Source organism: Rhinatrema bivittatum, chromosome 4 (genome assembly GCF_901001135.1).
Source record: "Rhinatrema bivittatum chromosome 4, aRhiBiv1.1, whole genome shotgun sequence".
In the NCBI taxonomy this organism is placed as follows: domain Eukaryota; kingdom Metazoa; phylum Chordata; class Amphibia; order Gymnophiona; family Rhinatrematidae; genus Rhinatrema; species Rhinatrema bivittatum.
In genome coordinates this window covers 331,114,344-331,133,414 of record NC_042618.1, presented here as the reverse complement: position 1 = coordinate 331,133,414, position 19,071 = coordinate 331,114,344, and the positions used below count along the sequence as shown (strand labels likewise).

The 19,071-nt window shown below is 44.9% G+C and overlaps 1 protein-coding gene across 1 annotated transcript in view; it reads right to left on the bottom strand.

Moving 5' to 3' along the window:
* LOC115090828 overlaps positions 1-19,071 on the bottom strand; it is a 41,839-nt gene that overhangs the window by 5,195 nt on the left and 17,573 nt on the right. The window contains exons 4-6 of the mRNA XM_029600380.1: positions 12,968-13,264; positions 10,715-10,825; positions 2,088-2,123 (exon numbers count right to left, since the gene is read on the bottom strand). Of these exons, the coding sequence (XP_029456240.1) occupies positions 2,088-2,123; positions 10,715-10,825; positions 12,968-13,264 (444 nt within the window). The remainder of the gene's footprint in view (positions 1-2,087; positions 2,124-10,714; positions 10,826-12,967; positions 13,265-19,071) is intronic.

Here is a 19,071-nt window from a genome sequence, read left to right as displayed (position 1 = left end):
AGAAGGGCAACCAAAAAGATAAAGGGGATGGAACAGCTCTCCTATGAGGAAAGGCTGCAGAGGTTAGGCCTGTTCAGCTTGGAGAAGAAATGGCTGAGGGGGGATATGATAGAGGTCTTGAAGATCATGAGACGTCTTGAACGAGTAGATGTGAATCGGTTATTTACACTTTCGGATAATAGAAGGACTAGGGGGCACTCCATGAAGTTAGCAAGTAGCACATTTAAAACAAATCTGAGAAAATTCTTTTTCACTCAATGCACAATTAAGCTCTGGAATTTGTTGCCAGAGGATGTGGTTAGTGCAGTTAGTGTAGCTGGGTTCAAAAAAGGTTTGGATAAGTTCTTGGAGGAGAAGTCCATTAACTGCTATTAATCAAATTTACTTAGGGAATAGCCACTGCTATTAATTGCATCAGTAGCATGGGATCTTCTTGGTGTTTGGGTAATTGCCAGGTTCTTGTGGCCTGATTTGGCCTCTGATGGAAACAGGATGCTGGGCTTGATGGACCCTTGGTCTGACCCAGCATGACAATTTCTTATGCTCTTATGTTCAAGGTTCAAACTTTCAGAACATGACTCAAGTAAAAGCCTGCAAGTTGTATTATTTTGTATAAGGAAAGGTTGGAAATCTAGCATTTAATTTACATATTGTTAAACAGAATAACAAAACTTTAAGAAGGTAAAAAAATTGCTAAGTTAAAACATGAAATTTGGATAGCTGTGACAAATATCCATTAATCAGTGGCAAATTGTACCATTCTAAAGACAACTGCCTCTGGTTTGTCCTGTGAGGAGAGGGAGAAAGGAGGCTGCAACTGGGCAGGCGTGAACCATAGGAGTAGACACAGGGAATAGGATCAGTTCCAACCCAGTACTCCAGGCTAAGGCTGAGTCTATCTACCTTCCCTCTCCACCCAGTAAAACCTTCCTAGTCCTTGCCACCCCAAACTATGCATACAAACTACACCTATGGGATGAAGGGGGGAGAGAAAGAGAGAGTGAGAGAGAGAACGGGAAGGGGAATGCTTCTAGGATGGGGTAGGAGAGAGAGGGAGGATGCTGCTAGGAGAGGGTGGGCTTGGGATAGACAGAGAAGGGCTGTTGCTGGGCAGGCCATAGTTGGAGAGAGAGAGAGAGATGGCAGCTACTGGGTAGGGGTTGGAGTGGAGAGTGGGGATAGCTGCTGGGTATGGGGATGAGTAAAATTATTCTGTCCCGGGTACAGAAGAACTGGTCCCACCACTGATCAGACTCTCCCTGTCTTTTCTCATTGTGACCTCTTCCTGTTCTCTTAGTCTTATTTCTCAGCATCACATTCTCCCAGATTCCTTTAGAAGTCCATATTCAAAAGCATTTAGCCGGCTAAATTCTAGCTGGCTAATAGGTTAGATGATTTGAATTTAGCTGGTTAAGTTAGGGGCATTCCAGGGTTATAAGTGGGAGGAGTTGAGTTAGTCAGCCATGTTAACCAGTTAACTTTGATATTCAATTACCCGGTAAACATAGCCGGCTAAGTCTAATTGGACCAAAGTGCTATCCTAAAGTTAGCCAGTTAAAAATTAGCTGGCTAACTGTAAGATAGCAGGTTATATCCTATTGAATAAGTCTCTAAAGTTAGCCAGATAATTTTATGACTAACATTGTTATCTGGACTGTGTTAGAATATGGATCTCCTGGGGGGGGGGGGGGAGTAATTTTCAAAAGGCTTTACATGGGTAAATGTAACTATTATTGTAGCAATTTTCAAAAACCCACTTACACGAGTAAAGTGCATTTACACATGTAAAACCCAATTTTAAGCGTGTAAATGCTTCTTAAAGCCAGGCCCTTGGTATTTTCCATCCTTCTGTCACCTCTTAATTCTCTAACTGTAACTTTCTTCAATTATCTCCTCCTGGTGAGAAATGCTTTGTGCCTTCTATTAACTTGGCTTGCTCCAGGAATTTAGGTGAATTAAAGAGGAGCAGTGTAAGGAATTAACAAGCAAAATGAAAGTTTTTGCAGAGGAAGCAAGATATTTATAGAACTGACTACTACCACCACCAGATCACTGATCCTGAGATCCACGCTGTCAAAATATCTTACCATCATTATATTCAACAAACTCTGAAAGCCTCCTTCCTAAATAAAGCAATATTTAAGAAATTTGTTAGAAACATTAAATATGTGTGTTACGGAATCAGTAATTCTGTATAATTACCTTTTGTGTATACAATGTACATTTTGTTTTGGCCTCAGTACGGTACATACTGGGGATACGTTTATAATAGCCTTCCTAAATTACGTGGCAAATAAGCTTGTACATTATGCCAAGCATATAATTCCATGCATAGGTACATGCATAAGTCCACATTGAAAATTATCCCACCAAATTTACCTGCACACAATTACACCTGCCTTTATGTGTGCAGAGAGATCTATGGACAATTTACATATAGGGGCAGATTTTAAAAGCTCTGCGTACGTAAATCTGGCTGGATTTATGCACACAGGGGGGTTATGCGCGCCGAGCCTATTTGGCATAGGCCCAATGACGCCGCAAGCCCCGGGACATGCGTATGTCCCAGAGCTTGAAAAAAGGGGCGGGAATGGGTGGGGCAGGGTGGTCTGGGGTGGGACGAGTCTCCAGGCACAGCTGCCATTTGCCGCTGTGCCTGAGATCACGGGCCGGCTGTCGGCCGGCGTGCGCAACCTACGCCTGCCCGGAGGCAGGTACAACTTATAGGATAAAGGTAAGGGGGGTTTAGGTAGGGCTGTGGGTGGGTAAGGGAGGGGAAGGTGGAGGGGTGGGAGGGAACAGAGGAAGGCTGCACGGCTCGGTGCGCGCAAGTTGCACAATTGTGCACCCCCTTGCGCACGCATGTTATAAAATCGGGCGTACATTTGTGTGCGTCGGGTTGCGTGCACAAATGTATGCCCGCGTGTACCTCTTAAAATCCAGCCCATAGACTTTTGAAATTTGTTAACTATGCACATAACTTCAAATCCCTCCCTGGTTCTGCCCTGGGAATACTTCCACTCAACTTAAGCATGAACAGGATATACAAGCCTAAGTTTACATTCATATCGGGTGGTACATTTTAAATGGGCCATTCCCATGGATAAAGCAGTGGAAATGGCTCTGAGGACCACCCTCGGAATAACTGTAGAGGATCGTTAGAAATCACTTTAAGTCTTACAATATTCATGCTGTTCATCACTTTTTTTCTGTTTAAAAGATAATATCATTACTATTTCAGTCCACGAGATGACAAAATTAATTTTGCTAACTTGTTTAGCAATTAGGTACTCATCCTCCTTTCCTGAGGTCCCAGTCTGAAGAAAGAATTAGTCCAAACATGGTCTTTTGGTCTTCATACACTCTTTCATTCCAGAATTTCTGCTGTTCAAATCGATGAAATGTACAAAAGAAGTTGATTTGAACAATGCCCTCTCTACCTAGCTTGTTGCACTACTTACCTGTTTGAAGCTAGGTAGAGAGTGCATTGTATAAATCAACCTTTCATTGATTTGAACAGCAGAAATTCTTCAGTGATTTCAACTTTGCTGTTTGTAACTCCTACTGTGTATGTAAAATTGCCCCCCCCCCCAAACTGCCCCACCCCCCCAAACCCCACTCTGAGTTAAACGTGCCCCCCTCTTACAGTGATATAAATAGTAGATTGACATGGGACTTTCTCTCTCTCTCTCTGCCAAACAGCATATGCAATTTTGTATGCATTAGGGCCTTAACGCAAAATGATAAATGACCCGGTTAGATCCTAAATTGAGTCACTCAACAATCTTTTGATATCTGTCTCTTTGGCTTTTTGCCCATTCTGTGTCTATGGGAAAAAAGCTTAGTAAATCACGCCCCTGGAATAACAATTCTTTACATATTCTTTTTGGTTTATATTCTGGAAATCCTCGTCTCACTTCTTTTATTTAAGTTCTCATCAGAGATTCATCACCAACACTCGCTTTAGTATTTTTTAGTTTAATAGCACACAAAGAGCAAGTTTGCTTACCATAAACGGTGTTTTCCGTAGATAGCAGATGAATTAGCCATGCTGTCTGGGTACGTCCTCCATGCCACTAGGTGGCAGAGCTCTCTAAGTATGGTTAAGTCTTTCAGCTAGGCACTTCCTCCTGTATATCGCTCGCTCTGCCTGAGGTACCTCAGTCTGTATCAAAGCAAGTGTTATGCCATGTCAGAACTGTCCAGGGAGGCGGGCGGGTCAGCATGGCTAATTCATCTGCTATCTACGGAAAACACAGTTTACGTTAAGCAAACTTGCTCTTTTCATGTAGATAAGCAGCTGAATTAGCTTTCTGTCTGGGAGTCCCCAGCAGATGTATTGAGCAGTTGATGTTATTTTTCTTTGTTTATGGTGCTCATTACAGGATGTATTGGCAGACAGTTCCTATGAAGGCTGTTTATGTGAGGTACATGTGCTCTCCTGCAGGGTAGTTCGTCACAAAAGCGCATCATCTGCAGCTTGCTAATCTAAGCAGTAATGGGATGTGAAAGTATGTAAAGTTGACAACATCGCCATTTTACAGATGTGCATGATAGGTGCTTCATGAAAGTGGGCAACTGAGGTCGCCACGGCTGTACTTGATGCATTTTGCAGTTGTAGATAGCGACTGCGATCGTTTATGGTAACAAATTTGTAAACCATTGGACATCCAGGTGGAAAACATTCTCTTTGTGATTGGATATCCTTTAGCATTAGGAATGAACGAAAGAAACAGTTGCGAAGGACTGTTTGGTGAATGTGTGCGCTGTGTACAATAGGGAAACGCATACTTATCGTCCAATGTAAGTAAGTTCTTCTCATTGTCATTTTCATGAGGTCTTGGATGACAAATGGGTAAGGTGATAGTTTGGTCGAGATGGAAACTAGATATTATCTTTGGTAGAAATTTAGGGTGAATTCATAAGGTCACCCTGAGATGATGGAATACAGATAAGGAGAGTAGTGAACAAAGGTTTGAAGGTCACTAACTCGTCCCGCTGATAGGAAGGCCGTTAGGAAAGTACTTACCATGAGAGATATCAAAAGTTACAAGTCTCTAATGGTTCAAAGGGAGGAAGCACCTGTTGTTTGCTGATTATGTAAATATTCCACGTTACTGATGGTGTCTTTATTGGTGGACACCCTCCATGAATGTGGAAAACAAGCGAATGATATGAAATAAATTCTCCGTTTAGCGGAGTATGGTAAGCTGTTATAGCGCTTAAGTGACCTAGCAGTGAGGATGCGGCGAGTCCTTCACTGTATAGGAAATAGAGGTAAGAAAAAAGGTGCTTTGGTGGACAAGGTAGAGGGTCCATTTCCGTTGTGGAGCACCCGGAAGTGTAGTGAGACCACTTTCTCTGGAGGGAAGGATGTAAGTTCAAGTGGCGGTAGATGATCCGTTCAACCTGCACCCCATGAGGTGGAGGGAGGAGTGAAAATGATACTGTAGGGATCCATTGTCCTGGGTCAGAAGATGAGGATGCTGTTCAGGGGAATTGGGTCCGTTATGGACAGATGCAGTCGATAATTGTACTATGGTTGTAACGGCCATGCTGGCGCAATAAGAATTAGATTTGACTGCTCTGTGATGCATCTCTGGATTGTCCATGAGTTGAGAGGTATCGGAGGGAACGCATAGAGTTGGTCATGAGACCAGTTTATGAGGAATGCATCTGGAGCTAGTCTAAGCGGGCTCAGGTACACCGAGCAGAGGTTCTCCAGCTTCCTGTTGTTTTTCAGTTGCAAAGAGGTCGATGGAAGGAAGACCTCATATGGAGAATATGTGGTGCGCATTGCGCAACCTTCTGAGCTAGTTCCCATACGTGGGAATGAAAATGCTGCTCAGTTTGGCTGCCCTGGAATTGTGTATTCCGGGAAGTTAAATTTTTAAGAAGGATGGATCTGTGATGAGTCCAGCTTAGTATCTGAACTGCTTCTCTGCAGAGGTTCCAAGAACCTGATCCTCCTTTGCTTATGTAGAACATTGCAAATTGATTGTCGTAGGAATCATTACTACCATCTGTTAGAGATGTGAATCGTGTGCCAGATCGTCTTAACGATCAGATTCGGCTGGGGGGGGGGGGGGGGGGGGGGGGGGGGGGGGGGGGGGAGAATCTGATCGTTAAGATATGTGAATTGGAATCGTTTCCGATTCCAATTCATATCGCTAATTTCTTTTTAAGTGAGGTCCGTGCCGCTAAAAAAAACCAACCCACCCGACCCTTTAAATCGACCCCCCCCCGACCCCCCAAAAACCTTTTAAAATTACCTGGTGGTCCGGGGGGGCCTCGGGGAGAGATCCAGGGGGGCCTCGGGGAGAGGAGAGATCCAGGGGGGCCTCGGGAAGAGATTTCCCGTTCCCAGGCATCAGCTGTTCTAAAAATAAAATGGCGCCGATGCACCTTTGCCCTTACCATGTGACAGGGTATCCGGCCATTGGCCGGCCCCTGTCACATGGTAGGAGCACTGGCTGGCCGGCGCCATGCCAGCCAGTGCTCCTACCATTGAAATTGTCGGTTCAGTGTGCTGCGGCAGTCAAAAAAGCAAACAGAATGTTGGGAATTATTAGAAAGGGAATGGTGAATAAAATGGAAAATGTCATAATGCCTCTGTATCGCTCCATGGTGAGACTGCACCTTGAATACTGTGTACAATTCTGGTCACCACATCTCAAAAAAGATATAATTGCGATGGAGAAGGTACAGAGAAGGGTGACCAAAATGATAAGGGGAATGGAACAGCTCTCCTTTGAGGAAAGACTAAAGAGGTTAGGACGTTTTAGCTTGGAGAATAGATGGCTGAGGGGGGATATGATACAGGTGTTTAAAATCATGAGAGGTCTAGAACGGGTAGATGTGAATTGGTTATTTACTCTTTCAGATAATAGAAAGACTAGGGGGCACTCCATGAAGTTAGCATGTGGCACATTTAAAACTAATCGGAGAAAGTTCTTTTTCACTCAACGCACAATTAAACTCTGGAATTTGTTGCAAGAGGATGTGGTTAGTGTAATTAGTGTAGCTGTGTTTAAAAAAGGATTGGATAAGTTCTTGGAGAAGTCCATTACCTGCTATTAATTAAGTTGACTTATAAAATAGCCACTGCTATTACTAGCAACAGTAACATGGAATAGACTTAGTTTTTGGGTACTTGCCAGGTTCTTATGGCCTGGATTGGCCACTGTTGGAAACAGGATGCTGGGCTTGATGGACACTTGGTCTGACCCAGCATGACATGTTCTTCTGTTGTTCTTATGGTTATAGGGTTGGACAATGGATGGAAGATCTGATCCTATTGGCTTTTTATACCTCATAGGAGACGATGCATATGTAGGCGTGTATGAGGAGCTACGTAAATGATCACTGCCATGTGTCCTAATGAGGTTAGGACTTGGCATTCCAGAACTGTTGCACTGTGAAGTAGAAGTGACGCCAGCGTGGAGAGAGCTAATGCTCTCGGATGCGGTAGGAAAGACTTGTCCTGATTTGTGTCAATATTTGCTCACATGAATTGTAGAGTTTGTGTTGGTTTTAAAGTGATGTTTCATAAATTATTGGGAGGCCTAGATTGTCTAGGCAGGAAAATAGTACGTAGTAGATTGTGCCGTAGAAGAGTCTGATTTGGCGCTATGAAGAGCCCATCGTCTAGATAGGGAAAAATTTGCACCCCTTTACGATGAAGTTCCGCCATTGCTACTGCCATATCTTTTGTGAAGACCTTGGGGGCAGATGAAGGCCGAAAGAAAGGACCTTATATTGGTAGTGACTGGTTGACCGCCTGGAAATAGGTAGAACCAGGAATCTAGATGCATTGTATGTGTATCTTTTATATTCTGGGAACACAGCCAATCCTTAGGTCGTAGAAATGGAAGAATGGACTTGTGGGAAGCCCTTGAACTTGTCCTTGTAGAGATTTTTGTTGAGTTAACGGAGGTCTAGGATGGGACTAGGCCTTCTGACCTCTTGGGAATTAGGAAATATTGAGAACAGAATCCCCGATAGATCTGTTGGTAGAGTACTCTCTGAATGCAGTGATTTTGGAGAAGAGCACTTATTTCCTTCAGTCTGGAATTTGAGGGGAGACACGTTGTTTCTGTGCAGCTACCTAGTAAGGTTGAGAAATGGAGAGTAATGTTTTATAATGGAAAAAACCCAACAATCCAAAGTGATGAGCTTCCAGGTTGGAAGGAGGTTGGGTCTCCTGCGTCACTCATCAGAAGTATGTGCACAGGTGGCGGTGTGCCAGAATCAGTCTACGCAAGGGCAATGGTTTCCAGTCTAATCTCAATGGCACATCAATCGTCTGGAGGCCCGAGCAGTTCACATGGTGCTCAAGACATTCCTGCCCCTGCTCCGATTGTTTTTTTTTTATACATTGAGGATTCGGCGGTTGCAGGGTTTGGCGAGGCAGCATAGTCTGCTGTCTTTACGCCTGTTGTTGATTAATAAGTAGTCACGATGATTAGCGAGACAGAGGCTTATAATGGGGATGAGGCTTAAGGTCATCTTCCTTTTTTTTTTTTGGTAATGCTCGGCAGTGGGCCGAGACTGAAAAGTAACGTTATGCTATATATGGAAGTTGGTGAGATGTTAATCAAAAAAGGTTGATGTTCTCTGTCTTGTAAGCCTTGTGAATTGTTCAGTAAAATTGATGTTGGTAAGGAGATGCTAGACTGTATGGTAAGCTTTCGCCATGTCGGGAACCGTGTCTGTTATGGCTGTGAAACACAACCATGGAAGACATCCGATTGTCTAGGCATTTGTTGAAGTCTGAAAAGAGACACCAAATCTATGGAAATGGATTGTCTCGTAGCCTACCCAAGATATGCGCGATGGTTGGAAGGGAGGCCTGGAGCATTTTAGATGCAATGGTCTGTGCTTCTCTTTTTTTTTTTTGGAAAGTCCCAGTGACTCACTAAGTAGTACGTTAAGGCAGTCAAGTGGATTTTTGTAGTAAGTGACCGGTTCCGTAGGTACCTCAAGAAAGCTGTGGAATGCCTAGTATTACACTGATGCGGAACTGGACTCAGCATGGTGACCGTGATTAGCATACGAATGAAATACATGGCACCGTTTGGTGGCAGGATGCTGTCAAGAACGGAACGGGTTGCAATATGCGAGACTCCGTTCTTCTCTTTTTTATTTTATTTTATTTTTTTTCCGCTAATGCACTTTTATATGACCTCGCGTGTAGCTGCGAGGCAATCAAATGCATGGACGCCCTGGTGCATACTTGGCTGACTCTGCATTTTTTTTTTTTTGCAGCTAATGCCATGATTGTATCAGGCAATTGTTGTGCAGGCGGTTGGTGTGCAGAATAGCATGCCCCAGCGCCGTCTCAGATGTTTCCCCCTTTCTTTTTTTTTAGTTTTGAATTTTGCACCAACGCTCATGCATCGGCTCAACCGGTGCCCGTGTCCGATGCCACGGCACACTCTGGCCCCACGCCGATGCTGCGGCGCGTCCAAGCAATGGCTGATATGTGGTGTGCCCATCTTCCGTTGCTCGTGTCCATGTTCCTGTGTGAGCATACAGCAGGGTGGCCACAGTTGTAGGCAGGTCATGGCGTGTCCGCAGCGCTGATCCAGCACATCTGCGCGCGTCGTGTCATATGTTGGGGTGACTGCGTCAATGTGTCGGTGCACCGGCATGTTTTTATCTGTCAATGTGCTGGCTTGTGCGTTGATGCGTCCAGCTCATGCGTCGATGTGCTGGCCGCCAACGCACACATCGGTACAGCGGCGTCTTCGGTGCTCCGGCGCACTGAATAAAGGTCATGGTGCTTCAGCTGATTCATCAACGCTCCCAGCAGTGCTTCAGCTGCGTCGATGGTCCCAGTGCCTCTAGTGCACGTGTCAATGCTTTGGCCAAAGTTGACTAAATCCGATGGCGCCGGCGCGGCTTGATGTTTCAGTGCTGTGGCAATAGCCTCCGACTCAGGCTATGATTTTGGCGTGCAGTCTCTCAGCAGACTGGTGAGTGTATCAGCGGCTACGAGAGCGTCCCTCCCCCAGTCTCTACTCGGTGCGTCCCGGAAGAAACGGGAGGGTGACTGAGGAGACAGACGAATATAGCAGTCAGCTGTGAGAAGGGGGAGGGTAATGCCCCGAGATGTAAATAAAATCTCGTAAGGGCAAGGCTCATTAAGAGGCTCCTTTTTTTTTTTTAAGATGAGATCTGTCGATGCAGCTTCTCCTTTTTTTTTTTTAATGTTATTTATCAGTTGAAGTGAGGAGAAGTAGAGAGCTCCGCGCACTCTGTTGCACGGAAAAGTCTAGACTGAGGTACCTAAGGCAGAGTGAGCGATATACAGGAGGGAGTGCCTAGCTGAAAGACAACCATACTTAGAGAGCGCCGCCACCTAGTGGCACGGAGGACATACCCAGACATCATGGCTAATTTAGCTGCTTAACTACGTGAAAATACTTTATTATAGGTCAAGTTCTCCAGCAATCAGCTGTGCTGTAGCAGGAAAGCTGGACGCAACTCACCCCAGCCTTATTTGCCATTCTGACTGGCCACGCTTATAGGTACCATGGCCACAGCAGTTTTGGCTCCAGGGGTTGTGAATGCTACTTCTCCAGCATTTCTAGACATGGCTATTCTAAGAAGGAGCCTGAGGTGGGAATCAAACCTTCTTTTCTCCCACCTCGGGCTCTGCCAATCCCTAAGCCATCAGGCATCTCTGTTTATACAAATTTTATTCACCTACCTCTTTTAACGTGGCACTTTCCGGAATGAAAATAAACAGCTAAAGCTGCACAGGCCAGTACAATGGCTATTATAACAATCAACTGTAGTTTTTGGGGCTTTTTGATATCTTCTGTAGCCAAGAGAAAAACAAAAAGAAGTAAGAATGGCAATTTGCTATACTTGCTTTCTCCAAACTTGAAATTTTTTCTTTCTTTTTTTTCCATTAATGCCTTCCTTCTCATTAGTATGGAATAATGTATAATTATTTATTAAGATACCACAGGCTGTTCATTGTTGAATAGCATCAAGGTTCTGGTGCACTATTGGCAAGGGGGCTTGGAAATTGCAAGGGAAATGACAAACACAAAGAAAACTTAGGCTAATTTCTTGTAGAGGTATATATATATATATATATACAGAGAGAGAGAGAGATGTATCATGCTTTCTCACGATCTCTCTCAATGTATAGATATATTTTTTACATATTTATAAAGTGTTGACAGAGAAATGATAAGCATCCTTGCTGCATGGCTGATTATCTCCTCTTCCCCAGCTTACTGACTCAGCTGGATTAGTGGGTGGTTGGGGGGGGGGGGGAGCGTTCACTGGGACGAGCATGACATCCACATCCAGATGCAGCGGCACCTCCTCAGAGCTCCTCATTCCACCTTCAGACAGCTCGAGGCTGAGAAGCCCAGAAAGCGAGCCATGTGCCCTGGCACAGGAAGAATAGATGTGGAAGCCTAAGACCCAGCTTTGCCTGTACATTTAAGCATTTTAAGGGTGAAATAAAAAAATATGTCACGCCCCAAAGTGGATCAGCAGCTAAAACTCAACTCCTGATGTGGCTAGGCAGCCTCCATCTTGGATTCTCTTGTTTTGCAGAGTTTGAGGCATTTCTTTGCTTAGGGATTGAGTATCACCCTGTCCTAAAGAGTCTAGCTGCAGGTGTAGGACTTATTTTGCAGAACAAAGGTCTTATGATAAGATTTATTACTTTAGATTTTCTAGAATATACTTCCTATATGAAGACTATTTTATTTTGAAAGAGTAAGAGAATGCTCTAAGCCACTCCCTCTCTTCAAAAATATATATTCTTTAAACAATGAAATAAGGGGTATAGGCAGTGCTGGATTTTGGGGTGTGTGATCTGTGCAGTCACAGAGAGCATCATGCAGTATGGGGTGCCACCATTCCCTCCCAATGCAGATTAGAAAAAAAAAAAAAGCTGACGCTCCCACCCAACATCACTCTTGTAGCTGAAGAGCTGCTGTTCCTGCTGACCCCTTTAAACTCCCAATATAGCCTGCAGCGTTTTAGAGCTTCTACCGCCTCTAGAACTAAACCTGGGGAAACCAAAGAAAGATTTGCAGTCTTCCCTTTCTCTCTCCCCGCAGCCGGTCTGGCAGAAGAGCCGAGCCGGTGTCCCAGTGCTTCTATCTTCCTCTTGCCTCCTCCTCTCGCTACTGACTCTGCTCTCTCTCTCTCTCATAGTTGAAACAGCTGTTTGTAAACTGAACCACCTGGGAAAGAGAGGAGCCAGTGGCAGGAAGAGGTTAGGAGCACCGGTCGCTGGTTCTACTCACCTGTCATTGGACTGCTAGGGAGAGGTGGAAGGGAGGGAGGTGGAAGGGAGGGAGGTTTGAAAAGGTTGACTTTAGGGATGCTGAACCACAGCCAAACCAGGCCATGAAAGGGGGGCTCTGGTCCCGGTGTTTGCACAGGGCAGTGGCAATGCCAATGCTAAAGCAGGTGCTGGAGTGGATATAGGCATCCGAGTTGTACAGGTATGCATTTTATTTACCCCGGGGCTGTGCTGTTGATGAATATCTTTCAATCTAACCTGCTTTGTAGGTTTTAAAATGTGGCAGGTGCAAAACAGCACGCAGCAAATAAAGATCAGCTATGTTACATACAAAGCTCATTCTGAAATGAGGCCTTCATAGTAGATGATCAAATAGGCAACATTTTTCTTTCCACAGACTAAATACTATGTAACACAAATCTGAGTAGGTTTATTAGGCCTTTTCTCCCTTTCTGTGCCAATCAGATAAAAAGCTCATTAAACTCACCCCAAGATCCTGCAAAAAAATATGGAAAAATTATTTTTCTTTGATTGCCCAGTTATGTTGGGCCTGCTGTCTGCAGTGAATGCACCTGAACACAGCCTGCCTAAAACTCAGTTCTGCTGGAAGTCTTATACTATGCACCAAGCGACTAGCTTATACCATTAACTCTGTGGAAAACATGAACATATCAAAGAGAGCTTCACCTAGATCTTCAGGTCGCTCGCTGGAGCTAATGCAGGAGTTCGTCTCTTCTGTTTTACCCATCAGCTGGTACACAACTGCACAGCAATACTCTTCCATGATGGAAAGTGGTTTCAGGGGCAGGATGCTAGTGAGGATGAAGAAGCCATCTTTTGTTTTATTTGACACTGTCTGGGCGCTCTTTGTCCAGTTTCTCCGAGACCCATCGAACCAGTGTATCTGTCCTCTGGAGTTCCCTCCTCTTGCCTCACACACAACTGCGCTTCGATTCATTTGCAGAGCGATGTTACTATAAGGGACTAAAAGGAACAAAGGAATAGTTGGAGAAAGCCTGACACCATGGGATTTCTCTTTACTCCTTTTTAATCTGCTAAGAAACCAGTTATGTTTTGTTACATTTATTCTGTGATCACATTCATTGAATTTCAGGGAGCAGGTGGGATAACCGATAACAATCCAGTTATTTGAATTGTGCTAATGATTTTTACATTAAAAAAAAAAGTCCATAATTAGCTGGCGGTTGCCAGATAAAGTTAACTGAATAAAGCTGTCCACTGTCCAGTTAACTTTATCCGGATATTAGAATTTAAGAACATAAGAAGTTGCTATTCTGGGAGAGACCGAGGGACCATCAAGCCCAGCATCCTGTTTCCACTTGTGGCCAATCCAAGTTACAATTAAATACAATTAAATACAACCCATGCTACTATAGCCAGTAATAGCACTGGCTAAGGGCCACATTTTAAGAAGCCCGCACGCGTAAAAACTGGGAGATACGCGCGTGGCTGGGCTGTGCACGCGCTGCACGCATTTTACAAACGGCCCGGCCACGCGCCTAATGGCCGCTATTTTGCACGTGCCACATTTTTAAACTTATATAGGAGGTTAGATTGAAAGATGTTCATCAACAGCATAACTGTACCACTCGGGTGCCTATACCCAATTAAGGAGTGGACTGGGAGGGAACCTTCCTCTCCTCCTAACTATCCTTCCTACCTTTACCACTCTCCTCTCCTCTCCTCCCTGACCCCTAACCCCTACCTACTTAGGGTTTTTTTTCTGTTTTTTAAACTTTCCTGCTCTGATGAGCAGAAGTAAGTTACGCACGCTGGCTGGCTGCCGGCGGGCGCTTCCCTGGGACAGAGCCTAACAGTGGCTGGCTGGCGCGCCTAACTTACTTCTGCTCATCAGAGCAGATAAGTTTAAAAAAAAACCAAACAAAAACCTAGGTAAGTAGAGGTTAGGGGTCAGGGAGGATAGGAGAGGGGAAAGGTAGGAAGGATAGTTAGGAGGAGAGGAAGGTTCCCTCCCAGTCCGCTCCTTAATAGGGTATAGACACCAGAGTGGTACAGTTATGCATCTTTTGACCCTGGGGCTGTGCTGTTGATGAATATCGTTCAATCTAACCTGTTATATAGGTTTAAAAATGAGGCACATGCAAAACAGCGCGCGGCAAATAAAGATCAGCTATGTTACAGATCTCATTCTGAAATGAGGCCTTAATAGTAGATCATATAAGCAAAACGTTTCTTTCCGCAGACTAAATACCATGTAACACAAATCTGGACGCGTGCGTGCGGGTTTAAAAATCTTATCCTTAAATTACCTTGATTAGTGTCAGTTTATGGACTTCTCCTCCAAGAATTTGTCCAAAACGTTTTTTAAACCCAGCTAAGCTATCCAGGACAGTTCTGTGCCTGCTGAATAGCCGATCTAAAGTTATCTGGACGAAGCTGTTCCGATAACTTTAGGACAGCTGTTTCGGAAGAGTTACCTGGGTAGCTCTGTCCGGGTGGCGCTGCTAGTGCAGCCCAGACAAAGTAAAGCCATACCCTGGGAACACCCACTAGCACTGCCACATTTTTGCCCAGGTACATTTTTATCAGGGCAGTGATGTGCCCGTACAAAATGTAGTCTTGGGAGGGAGGAATTTAAAATGTCAGGGAGGGAGGTTCTCCAGCTAATTCCAAAAGTTAGCCGGATAAATCTTTTGAATATGGGCTTCACTTTGAAAGGGAAACACGCTTAAACCCTAAACTCTTTCTCCACCATTCGCCCCCACTCCCCAACACAAAAAAAGGGGCCCATCAGGTTCAACGCATACTTTATACATCAGGCAATTTCGTAAGAGAAAGTCTTCCCTTTGAAAATCAGCAAAAACTATTTGGGTAAAAGGTATCCATGGTCTTTGCATTGCTGCGGGCAGTTTGAAAACTCCCCTCTTTATGCAACAAAACAAAGAATGCTGTCTCCTCGCCTCACTCTGGTTTGCTAGAGGCACGCGCTAGGACGTAGGAAAAAAACTACCGCAAGAGGTGTACGTTAAGACCACTTCTAATTCAAAAGACTTTCAAAACTACACGGGCATTGGCTATTTGCCAAGCTCACAAGGACAAGGACTAGGAACGAGAGCCGGGGGGGGGGGGGGGGGGCGAGTGTTTCACTTCCGCTTTTCCTGGGGATGTGCTCACCACTGAAAACCAACCACCATCATCACTGTTTAAAGAAAAGCACATTCTGCTATGATACACTTAAGTCTGCGCAGTTTACAGGGTGGGAGAGGTTCTTAATAAGGACAATTTTCAACAGCCATTTATTTGGGTAAATACTGATTCACCAGAGTAAGAGAGTTGATGGTAAGCTGTGGGGGAGGGGGTTCCACGGTGCTCGTACTTGTGGCTGGGATTAGGGGGACGGCTCCCGAGGGCCATATTTTGGGTGGGATTAGGAAAGAGCGCACCCACGATGTGCACTCAAACGTATGTATGCTATTTCCCAGTCATGTTTAGCCTGCACGAACCACAGAGAAAAAAGCCTGCAGGCTACTTGTACCTGTGGACAATCTTAAAAGGGAGATTATGTGCGGATTTCCTCTCTGTTAATTCGTACAGGGTCATGCGGGATAAAGTACCGGTGGGCCTTGCAGCTGGTTGGGTGCGTAGCTTGGAAAATTGCCCCCATTGTTTCGTTCATGCAGAGAAGGTTCTGTTTAAGTGTCCCTTCGGTTTCTTTCCTTTAACAAAGCCTTCTGCACATCTCTGCCCCCTTTTCATTTCTCAAGAATATTAGTTACCAAAAAACTGAAAAAGGAAGTCTCCATCGTGGGGCTTCATAAAATGCACTGTTGTGGCATGGCTACAAAAGGAAGCAGAAGCAGAACATGACGCGTGCTGGGGCGGTTTGCTCATTTCAACAATCAGAACACTTGGAATTAAAAGTAAATTCAGTTTTTGTTTCTAGCGTGCGCCTCCAGTACCTTTTTTTTTTGTTGGAGAGGGCTTCTGTGCTAGTTTTGTCAGTCACTGAGGATGATCCTCTATTTTGCAGAGAATGAATACTGCAAGACAATCTTTTCCTACAAAGCACCTGGAGGTAATATTCAGTAAGCCGGTGAGTGGATAAGTTATCTGGCTAAAGTTAGCTGAATATCTTGTCCCAAATATTCAGCAAGATAAACGTCCCACTGAGTATATTTTCCTAAATGTAACACCCCCTTGACCGTTTATCTCACGGGGCATTCCTGGGTCCGGGACTGACCTGTCAGGAGCCCCCCAGGATAGACTCCGTTGGTCCTCACGTTCTTGGCACCTGATTCCTCCACATAGGGAAAGTGTTAGTGGGTGGGATTTCCCTCCCTTCAACCCAGGAAAACAAATGGGACTGTGAACAAGGTTGGTAGTTTGTACAAATATATACAGGTTTATTAGACTAGACAAGTATATACATTTTTAATGACTATGTACATTGCTAATAGGATTTCAAGCAGCACACTTATCTACTCGTGGTTAGTAATCTCAATCTATCTAACTATACACATTTCTACAAGGTAGCAAGATCATTTAATATTTGGCAATTTGGGCTTGGTGGCCCCCAAAGAATACCACCCTATGGAATAGAAGGGACCTCTTGCGTTCACGCTTACTCAAGTATTATTATTATCCGCCCCCTTTTATCCCAAGTCTCACCCATGTGAAAAGATGCAACTGGGCTGGTGGGCAGTGTTGGCTGGGGGGAGGTCCATTGTATCTAAACTTTCTCCATCCGCTTCGCTGAAAAACCCAACTCTGCCTCCTGTTCTATTGCTGGGGTCCACACCCTCCTGGTGGACCCGACTCCACCTCATGGACTGTTGCTGGGTCCACACCCTTCTGGGGAACATAACTCCGCCCCCTGGTCTGCTGCTGGGGTCCACATCCTCCTGGGGGACCTGACTCCACTTCCTGGACTGCCACTGGGGTCCTCTTGTTCATGTGGTACCACTTGATTTCCAGATCTGTCACCTGGGTCCCCTTTCTCGGGGGGGAACGGGACGACTACTCCAGGCTTGCTGCTGTCTATAAGTTTTCCTCTCTGGTAGGAAGGTTTACCATGGCTTGTGTTTACAGCTCTACTAGGCTCATTGCTGTTTAGCGTTCAGTGATTCTGGTCCACCGCAGTCTCATCTGTCAGTGATTTTTAACTCTGCTAAGCTCATGGCCAGTCATGTGCTGATACCCAACCTAGATAAGTCACCTTCTCTCAGCCTGGCTTTTGCTTCTGTTGTCTGACTCTGTATGGATCACCTCTCAGCCAAAAAGCCAAGACCCAGATAGAACCACAGAGAGAGACCATGTGTGAACCCCTCTATCCTGCCTGGCCATTCTCCCTGTTGTCTGGAATCTTGGTACCATGTGTCTGAATACCTTTATTAGTCAGGATGAAAATCTGTTTGCTTCCTAGGACTGTTTTCCAGTACATTTCTCTCAAAAATCTCTTCCCCAGTCATGGTTCTGTAACTTAGGAGTTTGAATCCTCTGATGTTTTAGTGATATTTCCTACAAATTATCCAGCAGAAGTCCAGGGGGCTTTGATGTGCAAATCCCCTACCTGTATATCTGACTATATTCAATGGTCAGTTAAGTACCTTCACACTAAGGGGTCTAATGATGTTTTCAATTTCATTCTGTGTTTCCTGGGCTGGCAGCTCATGTTACACAGCTGCATTGTCCTCCCCATTTTTTTCTACAGTTTACTTAAATGATAGCATGCTCAAACCTCTGTCTATTGTGAGTGTGTGGGGGTTTCATTCTCCCCCATTTAAATTTCTTGTTGTTCTCAACAAGATGCCAATCTCTTGCATGTACCTCCCCTTTAGACCAAAGTCTCAAGGCATTCCTTCATTACTTTGGGTAATAGGCAGTCATCTGTTTGTGTGCTACTGTTGGGGGGACATTCACTGGATTTCCAGGGCTATCATGTCAAACTTATTGTGGGTTTCACAGTCCTACCTCTCTTCTGGGTTTCCGGGGTGGCAGTGGAACAAATTCCTCAGCCTCTATAGTTTATGATTCTCTCTGGAGGTGAATCTCATCTGTGGCACCTCTCTCTCTCTCTCTTATTCCAGGTTGTCCATCCCTCTCTCACCATCTGTACTACCCTCAGTCCTATCTTTCTATTGTAGGCTTCTTGGATTTCCCTCTCTTGAGTTTCCTTTTCCTGGAACTGTCTTACCAAGTCCCCATCATGTGCCTGTTGGCTAAGGATATGGTCTTTCCAACGTGGCTCCCAGGTGAACCTCATATGTCCCTCATCTAACTCTCCTTCTGTCATATCCACTATGTCTGTCTTCTAGTAGATACTCAGGAGTCCCTACCAGTTCCCGATGGGGATTCCTGTCAAACTCCCAATGAGGTTTGGTATCAGGTTTTACTGCTTCCCTTCTTCTTAGTCAAGGTGGATGGGGTTCAGCTGTACCTTGGGGGTTCCTCTGGGATAATACCAACTGTCCAATGGGCAGGAGATGATTTCTATGTACCGTTTTTACTGGTCCTTTACCCCACTCTGGCCTTATCCAGTAAACAGGCAGGTTGTTCAGTTTTTCCTCAACAACTTAGGGGGTAGACATCCACCTATTAGAAATTTTGTGTCTCTCAGTTAGCCTCCAGTTCTCTAAGCATACTCTGTCCCCTGCCATCAAGTCATTCTGTCTCACCTTCTAGTCATATCAGTGCTTGTTTCTCTGGCTCAGTTTGTAGGCAGACTCTGCAGCCAACCTATAGGCTACCCCAACTGTTCTTTTAGTCACTTCATATAGCTTTGAAAAGTCTGAGGCAATGACCCATCTACT